At 36.5% G+C, this 9,706-nt stretch overlaps 2 protein-coding genes across 4 annotated transcripts in view; both read right to left on the bottom strand.

Moving 5' to 3' along the window:
• Positions 1-389: 389 nt before the first annotated feature.
• Positions 390-1,751, bottom strand: LOC122062098. The gene is made up of 2 exons (XM_042625743.1): positions 1,305-1,751; positions 390-1,018 (listed from the first exon to the last, which is right to left on the bottom strand). Exons 1-2 carry the CDS (start codon positions 1,464-1,466, stop codon positions 473-475), a joined length of 708 nt encoding a protein of 235 aa, XP_042481677.1. The 5' UTR covers positions 1,467-1,751; the 3' UTR covers positions 390-472.
• Positions 1,752-5,894: 4,143 nt separating this feature from the next.
• The window catches only part of LOC122061673 (O-fucosyltransferase 9-like), a 32,304-nt gene continuing 28,492 nt past the window's right edge, over positions 5,895-9,706 (bottom strand). For 2 of the 3 annotated variants that reach the window (XM_042625087.1, XM_042625090.1), the window contains exons 8-10: positions 8,994-9,161; positions 8,604-8,794; positions 5,895-6,341 (exon numbers count right to left, since the gene is read on the bottom strand). In XM_042625087.1, the coding sequence (XP_042481021.1) occupies positions 6,221-6,341; positions 8,604-8,794; positions 8,994-9,161 (480 nt within the window). In that variant the 3' untranslated portion in view covers positions 5,895-6,220. Of the gene's footprint in view, positions 6,342-8,603; positions 8,836-8,993; positions 9,162-9,706 lie in introns of those variants that run through there. The other variant, XM_042625089.1, reaches the window with a different exon arrangement.

A 9,706-nucleotide genomic window follows, 5' to 3' on the forward strand; every position in this document is an offset into this window, starting at 1 on the left:
TCACGCTGCCTTTAAGGAAACTCTCACATTCTCTCTCTTTTATTAAAAAAAATTCTTGAACCTAGGATGATGGATGAAACATCCTCTACTGGTGTAGGAAGACTTTCTTAAAAACTGGCGAATGAAGACTTTCTTAAAAAGAAAAAATATATCTATTGATTTTTTTTTCAAAGTAGGGATAATGAGAACCTATGTTGTTAGTGTGGAAAGCACCATCATAAAAAAGCCACTAACACAAAGAAAATATCATATGGAATCATCATAGTTTAATTCTCTTATTCCAATACCTTTGAGAGAAAATGACCATCATTCAACTTGGGTTGAATGTGAATCTCTCTCTCTCTCTCTCTCTCTCTCTCTTTTATTTAGAAACACAAGTGTATGCTATGTGTCAACCAATAACAACATATAACACATCTCATTCCAAGCCTATGCCAAGTGTAAACCAATAAGAACATGTAACAGCCCACGCCTAAATCCCTTGTTCCTCGTCCATGTCGTCCATAACAACACCACCAACACCATCACCTCCTCCAAAGTCAAAACTTACGTCCAGAAAATAAAGCATAAAAACCAGCACAACACAACACAAAAACATAGGAATAGGCCCAAAGAGCCACAAAAACAGAGGGAAAGAGAAGTAAAAGGTCCTTAATCCCAATGACCAGAAATAGCTCCCCATGTTCACTGCCCTTTCCACATACTCTGTTGTCATATGTGGGCTTAACATCTTCTTCACTGGAAGGTTAATCAATATACTTGCATGGCTATAATATCTTATAGACTGTACATTGAACAAGAAAGCCATAAGAAAACAGACCAATATGGTAAAGAACTTCACCCAAATTCCCATCTCACTCTGAACTCCGAAAATGATCCCTGAAGGTCGAGCTTTCGAGTTGGCCATGAGGATCGCCACGACGGAGCTGAGCATGATCGCCGTCGATGCCAATAGGGTCGATGCCATAATATTGTTTCGTAAGGTCTGCACAGCGAGCACGCCATTTCTCGACGTGTCCTATTATCCATATCATGTAAAGAAACAATTTTTTTGCTTAAGGTCAGCGAAAGAATGTACAAGACTTGAAACTCCACCTTCGACATGACTCATAATTATGACCTAAGGGATGGCTATGTTTCATAAGTTATAAAGATAAAAGAAATCAAAACTAGATGTAATCATAAACTCAATCTCTTTTCTTTTTTCTCATTTGGGTTTTTTTGTATATATTTTTCTCGTCTTTTAATGCAATTTTTATTGATCTAAAAAAAAATTCAAGAAATGAAGGATGCTTAGAACTTACTTCCATCATTGATTGGACCCATACACGCCTGTTGATGCCATTGATGCCGATGACTGTGTTTGTTGGATGATTTATGATCCGATAGAGAAGCCATATGTGGTAGGCTAACAGTATGGAGAGGCCAAAAGGAACCAGGGAGAAGTCAAGAATTTGCTTCTCCATTTTAGTGTTTTAATTTACACTCTTTGAGGAGACAATAAACAAAACTTGAATTCTTGAAGGTTCGTCTATGAAATGTAGGAAAACGAAGATGGAAGCTATAAAGAATATTGGGTGAAAGAGGATGGGGGCACCAGGGCAGTGGGTGAAGCATTAATAAAGGTTAGGGATTTTAACCAAATTTCTTTATGATGGTAGATTCACAAATGGATTTCCTATTGGCACGTTCCTCAAAGCTAGCTTGCACCATAGTTTTGTCTGCCCACCGACCCATGAATTGAGTTATTAGTGAGGTTATGCCAAGTTTTGAGGTATTTTAGGCCACCAAAATGATATTATAATAAAAATAAATATAAAGAAAAAGTCAGGGATTTTCCATGTTTAATCATAACTGGACATGAAAAGAATATGCTGCTTCTTCTCTCCCAGTGTGCGTTGAAACCACTTGTATACATTGATGCAAGAGCCACAAGGATAGACAGAATTCCATCGCCCATATATATAATATTTGGGAGAGGGTATTGCTTAAAACCAACAAAAAATTATATTAATATAAAAAAAAGGAGTACAAGACAATCCTTACAATGGGCAAAACTCAGACTTAAAGATTTCCTCCACTTTCAACATTGTCATCAACAAAGAAAGGCCTTAAGAGTACAAATAGCATATAAACGGCATAACCAACCAGAGAATCATACAAAACAATACCAAGGCCTCTTCACTACATCCGACAATAAGATATATGAGAAGATGAATATCTTACTTTGAAAGGAAAATATTAAAGAAATTTCCACCTTTTTTTTTCTAGGAGGTCCAAATAATTGAATTAAAAAAAAAAAAAAAAAAAAAAAAGAGGATGTACAAAGAATCAAGAAGGAACAATGCGAAAAAAAATGAAGAAATTCTAATGGCTGAATCCCCACCTTCGGCGTTACCATCAGTAGGAAAAAGCCAATAAAAAAATCAAACCAAAAAATTACAAAAATATATAACGAGGACACAAGTTTGTATCATGCTTAAGGTCCCAAGACACCAAAGAAATTTCCACCTTTGTATAACGATATTGTCATGGTTGAAACCCCACATTACAGTTGGATTAGAATAAATATAGTATATTCTCTTTTCTTTTTTTTCTTTTTCCTATCTTTTTCTTTTCTTTTTTATAGAGACATTAGTATATTCCCATCCATCCATCCAAATACGGAGCTTCCTTGTCATGGGTAGTGATTTTCTGAATATGAAGGGAAAGTCATTCAAACATAGATGGGGTTTGTTCCCATTTGGTGGTTTATCCCCAAACTATAGCTGGAATTAGAATAAGTGGAATTGGTGCAAACCTACTGAGCGTTCTCATGGTATGATATTTTTATTTGATTCGCAGTCCCATATGGATAAGATATATCTTTCTAAATAGTCCTAATATATTATTGATGATATTATTCGATCGTTTGTCCAATTATTTTTCAAGCATGTGATTTCTATTTTGTTTATAGGGAACTCGACAAAATTGTAAGTTTGCAAGTTATGAAGGTCATGTCGGAAACGTATGTAATAATTTAACCCAATTTCACTCCGTGGTTGATAGAATTATGTATCCCTGTAACCATGAGTTCTCGGTAATTAAGTTAAAGCTGAAAAGTACTTCATCACACAACTTAATCCACATGTCAATCTTGGCAACCAAAATAAAATTTTAAATTAAATTAAATAAAAATAAATCAATTGCCACGAAAATAAAAAGTATTGATTGTATAGTGGACCATATGATTGAATCTAATTTCAAAACATTATACTTAGCCAGTTAATACATAACTGTTACATCATCTCATACCAACCATATGCTAATTAGGAGATTAGATATTAAGAAAATCCACTAGGTATAACTTACTTTTAGGGAAAGTTTTTCTCCACATGCAAAGTAGGTTCCAACCACCATCCTAGGGTCATTATTAGTTCCCCTTATCATAAGAAGTCAGAAGTATGTACCATTTTTCCCTCAATACCTCTCTGGGCCCACCCACTTTCCCCCCAATACCCTCTCTAGCCATCTGAACAATGGGTATGAGAAAACTCAATCCTAACTTTTAAAGGAACAAGAACACTACCTAGTCTTGTGGGGCCATCAAAATGGGGGTAGATATTTTGTATTTCACGGTGTGGAACTATCAATTTTTTCCTCTGTTCTGACGCTAAGGCCGCGTGACCATGTAACATTCTTTTCTTCTACTTTTAAACGCTAGAAATGTGATTTTCTTCATAAAAGAAAAATATATAAAACAATTTTTGCACTGTAATTCAACCCCATTAGACAGTGGGGGCCGCCAACCAGGCAATCGATGCACGGAACTATAGCTTTCTACCTAGCCAAAAAAAAAATATTTCTTAAAACTAATTCTTGTTGGGTAAGTCTTAATGAAGCAAAAATGCTGCATAAGTCACCAAAGTCTAAGATGTTTGTTTAGATTTCGTCATGCGAGGATCTTATTGTGTACAATGGCGGCACGTATCTATCTCTTAAAAGATGTACCTGCTCTCCTCTCAAAATCAGCCATCAGATTACCTTGCTTCCTCACTGATTTCTTTCATGGAGCTCAACTGGCTTCCACCAAAATTTCCTAATGACCTTATCAAGAGGGATGCGGCTTTAGAGACCTATTTTCGGTTCTGATTGATCTATCTTTTGTCTGTGGCTCTTTTTCCCTTGGATTGGTGGGTTATGTCGTACCTGGTCTAGGGACCACTTCCCCTTCTTCAATGGGTTCTTAGAGGTTGCATTTATGTGTATTACATTCCCACCCTCCCCCCCCCCCCCCCATCACTTTTTTCTAGTACATCTCTGTTACCTATCAAAAGAATAAATAAAAGGGTCTTTCTAGGTGTTACTATAAAATTACCAAAATGACATCAAATGGGATAAATATAAAATACAAAATAGTATCTTTTTGTAATTTTAATTACTTCCTTTATTCATTTATATCGATAAGATGATTACATTGTCCTCTCATCACATGAAGTAACTTATGTACCAACGTATGACAATTAATAAAGTGTTATACTTTCTAGACATAGTCACACCTAAGAAGACCCTAAATGAATAGATAATTCAACGATGATAAGAGCATTAATTCATCTTCGGCAAGTGAATTGGTAATAACCTTATGGAGAGCCATGGTAGACCAATGTCTCGATATGATCTACATGAGGGCTTAGAATCCTAATTGGGACCTATTGGTTTCAACTTTATGGAGAACCATGGTGGACCAATGTGTTGATATGACCTTGATCATGAGGGCTAAGAATCCTACCTGGGACCTGTCGGTTTCCAAAAGCTTCTTGAATTAGGAAATTTTGAATGAAAAGCTTGAATGGTGGAATTAAAAAGTTCTCAAAGCTTGGTAACTTTATGATGAAGGGTTTTGTGTACAGTCATGCATAATCATGATTATGCACAAAATTGTTGAATATGGAGAGAAGAGGGTCTACGATGCACCTTCTTAATTCCATCCAATGGTGGTGTGCATGACCATGCACACAATCCTTTGCTAAACTTATTTATCAATACTTTTGCGGAGAAAGGTTGCTTGCACGATAGTGCATGGTTCATGCCCATGCACACAACTATCATACGGAGTTGGGGGGGTGCATCGTAGACCTCATTCCTCGTCCAATGGCTTTGTGTATGGTTTTCCCAATGATAAACTCAAGTTAGATTTGAGTCCCAAGGCCGGACTGCCTCTCCTTGGGTGTACTACATGTGATTTTCCATAAAATGGTTCCAATATGGTGGTCACAGATGAGTCCATGTGATAGGGGACTACACACATTTCTGCTGCAAAATTTTAGGATAAAAGTTGCTATTCTGTCGCATGCTCCTACACCAAGACACAGAGGGTATAAGAAAGAGAATATGGGCACTAGGTATAAGACTTTGACAAATACAGATTTCAATACTATTAAATAAAAAAGAAAAGTATCACTTACTTGTTCAAGTAGAGATACTGAGATGATAATAATAGTCCTCCAAATTGTGTAGAGTGGAGTCGTATTGGTATACTCTCCTTAAGGTATTTGAACGCCCCGTATTTGTGTGCAATAGGGTTGGCAATATATCCTCACATCCAAGATAAAACAACTCACCAACCACTTAAGGTGCACTTCCAATAAGTGATTACAGTAAAGATATACGAAGGTAATACTTAGTATTTGTACCAAATAAAAAGGTAGAAAAACTCTATATGTTAAAGCAAAACAGAGACTGTTAAATATTTAGAACACTAAGTAACAATACTTGGGAAGAGAAAATTACATCACAGGAAGGTTTTCAAAAATGTAATAGAGAGTGAAGGAGGTGTCTATACGCGTACAAGTGAAGATCTTCAGTCCCCAAAAATAAAAATTGCAGCAAAGATTTATAGATGTCTGTTGGGTTTCTTTAATGAAACGGACATGTTTTATTCCCTTCACTGTTTTCTGGAGCAGACTTCACAAAAAAATGATTTCATTCTGTTGCAGTATCATAAACAATGAATTATCAAATTACAATATTCAAGGCCAAAAGAACCAAAACCCTGACAATGCTTCCTCTTTCAATTGCAGAGACAGAAAAGGAGGAAAAAGAAGAAAAAAATTATTTGACAACCAAATGGGGCTGATGGATGAAACAAACCTATAACAGTAAACAAATCTAGGCACTATTATGATGTATATCTTCCTCGTCAAAGAATCGTAATGTTATTGTCCACAGTATCTGATTCTATTCAACACATGCAATCTGGCATTGGGAAGGTGTAGAGTGAGCTATTGGGTTTTCTCCACTCGCTGCCCTTCAAATCACAATGACGAAGCATTTCTTGCATCTGGCTCTTGAAGTTTTCCCATCTACCACAGAAAAAACTAAGTTAAGCTTTACTTGCAGGTCATAAGTTGTTTTCTACTAGACAACAAAAAAATTAAGTTGTTTTCCACTAGACAACAAAAAACTAAGTTGTTTTCTAGTAGACAACAGAAAACTAAGTGTCATAATGCTAAGTGAAAGCAAGAAGAGGCATGGAAGCAAGAAAACAGGAGCTTCATACAGCGTATTCAGAAGAGGGAGGTCGGGAGGCACCTTAGGTCCTTGAGAGAAAAATTACGAGTTTAAAATGTTTGTTCCAAATCTCAATATATACAAGTGGCACTAAATAATTAGATAACATTTTCCCATGTTCCCCTAAAGTATCTTCAAGAACACAATACAAATTAGCTCTTAACATCTAATTTCAGATTTTCATTCCTTTTGTTGACCTTGCTTTTTGCCTCTCTGTTCTCTCTCATCATCCAATTATCTTCCCAATCAAACAAAGTAAGAAATTGTTGGCCAATTACTACGAAAAGTACACTTCTGTTTCTTTTGGTCATAGCTTCATGCTATGGGATTTCTGACAGTAGGGCTGCAGGAGTTGCAGAAGAAATGTTGCATATATTTTCCACTAGACATGATTAGAGTATAGCACAGCTCCCATATATCTAGGTCCAGGCTCTGAAGGTTTTGGACTAAAAAAAACTGCAGATAGAAAGCCAGAAAGCTAGAAAGCTTCCTACTTCAGATGAAATAGGCTAATTAGACTAAACCAAGAAAATCAAAGTCTTGCTTAGAATCAGAGGGAGAAACATCACATCAATAGCCAGAGAAGCCAAGAAAATAATAAACTTTATGATCTGTTACTATATAGCAACTTGGTTTATTGGGATGTTAATTCTTAAGCGATCAATTTAAGATATACAAGCTTCACATTATTTTTAAAAAATGTGCTACATGTTCTTAGTATTTGCATCACATCCCAGTTCAAGTGCTAAAGATAGAAACTGTAGTGTAACTCATGGATACCAGACACTCGGAGTGTTACGTACATGCTAACAAGAAATTGTGGGCCCATGTTGTGTGATGTCCGAAGTCTTGAATGATATTATGTGAAAGTTGTCTGACTTCATTCTTACACTGAGGATCACAAAATCAGGGCTCCCTAATCCACAGGAATCACTTGAACTTATGGTTGAGAATGGCTTCCTTAACCATGCCAGCTTAAAGGCGAGCAGACCATGCCAAGGAGCTGATCTAATTTAGTGTTAACATTGAAGAATTCAAATATATTTGCTGTTATAATATTATTAACAAAGATGATCATCTAACAGTTGGCCTTTTCCTTTTCTTGGTTGGGGGAGGGTGGAGGAGTTAGTAGATTTTTGCAAGCCATTTATAGGAAGGGTAAGGGAACTTCAATAATGAGAAACACACAATAGTGAATCCATGCAAAAGGGCTTGGGTAGGGTTTTTACCCGTCCTGGCTGCCAACCTGATGCACTAACCCTCCTCCTTTACTCGGGATTGAGAGTGGCAGCAAACACTGGTGGATTTTGAGGTGGCATGACCATGTTCAACACAGACCATACAACCGATTATGATATATGGTAAAGAATTTTGGAAATTAAGAAGCATCATATAGATAAATTTAGTGTAGCGGAGATGAGGATGTTGAAATGGATGAGTGGTAAAACTAGGAAGGATAAAATAAAGAATTATCATATTAAAGCTGGTTTGGGAGTAGCTCCGATACATGATAAGCTACAAGAAAGTCGTTTAAGGTATGGCCATATTCAATAGAGGCCTTTAGATGCTCCAGTACGGGGGAGTGATTTGATTCAGATTGAAGGATCTAAAAGAACTAGGAGCAGACTTAAAATGACTTTAGAAGTGGTGAAGAAAGACATGCATAACTTATGCCTTGTATCAAGGATGACATTGGAGCTGATTCAAGGGCAAGGATCCATGTAGCCAACCCCATTTAGTTGGGATAAGGCTAATTAGTTATACGGTTGTGCACATTCAATAGTAAAATAATACATAAGGTGGATAAAATCAAAACCAAGAAGATTGTTGACCAAAAATTTTCAAATGCAACTGTGATCAACTCAAATGTAAAACATCTTCAATATATATTCTGAGAAAACAATTCACAGCTCGGTATTCACAAAAGTCTTAGTTGTACAAGTTTCCAACAGGATAAATGTGAAATGCATAACGTAAAGCATACCATGAAAATTGAATCAAATGAAACAAGGCAGATATAGAGAATCATACTGCATGTTATAATGAAATCTAACCTAATATTTGGGCTGTCAAACAGTAGAGCTAACTTCCTCTTATCAGGTTTTATTGTCTTTGCATGTCCACCATAGAGGTAGCGCCTGTGACCCATCAGGAAGTGCGGAAAGTTTCCACCCTGAGTTGTGACAAATACTTCACTATGAAGGCACACCATGTAATCAAGAGCCGCTAGCCTTGATGAATGGCCCTGAATCAAAACCCCAAAATATTACAGAACATCTGCTTGCTCTGTGTTAAAATATTTAACGATTCAGGAAATAGGGATGAGTGTGAAGAACATAAAGAGAGTAGTTCTGCCTCAAAAGCAGTGTGACAAATTTCATTAGACACGACAAATCAAAATTTTGATGGAGAACCCACAGCATATATCATGGCAACGACAATACCTGAAATGGGGTGAGTTCATCAAGTGAGGCTAGAGTATCCTTAGTTTCTAAATGTGGAAACATCTGCCGAAGCGGGGCCATATAGTCTTCTGCCTTATAGATTTTTCCAGCAGCTACATACATTGGGGTGTTATTATCAAAACCCATGCCCCTAAGCATCATTCCCACCTGCAAGTACAATAAAAACGATTCAGTAAGCATTGACTATTGGACAGAGAGAACCCCAGGTTATTTCACAATCTTTCTAAAATCCATTGGCTTCACTTCTGACAATGAGTAGGCATTTAGAGGATGACTGCATGACACAAAAAGATCCTGATATACCTCGTCATTGGAAAGGAAAGAACAGTTGAAAGAATGAGATGTGGGAAATTTTTTTTGTAAAAAACATAGGCATGTAAAGGTTAAACTTAAATGCTTTATCTCCCTTTCATCTGCAGTACGTGTATTCAGTCAATTATGATTGTCCTAATGATCTTATGGAGCAAACTAGATATCATTTATTGGCATGTCAAGGTTAAACACTTAAATGCTTTATCTCTGTTTCATCTTCAGTAAGTATATTGTCAATCATGATTGTCCTAATGATTTTACAGAGCAAATTAGATATCATTTATTTTACGAGCTGATCTTATGTAGAGAAATTCAAATATATCAAAATATTTCAAAGTTTGCAAAAAATAAGCATGCCCTCCCTCAATGCTCCCATCCCC

This window comes from Macadamia integrifolia, chromosome 14 (genome assembly GCF_013358625.1).
Source record: "Macadamia integrifolia cultivar HAES 741 chromosome 14, SCU_Mint_v3, whole genome shotgun sequence".
Taxonomy (NCBI): Eukaryota; Viridiplantae; Streptophyta; class Magnoliopsida; order Proteales; family Proteaceae; genus Macadamia; species Macadamia integrifolia.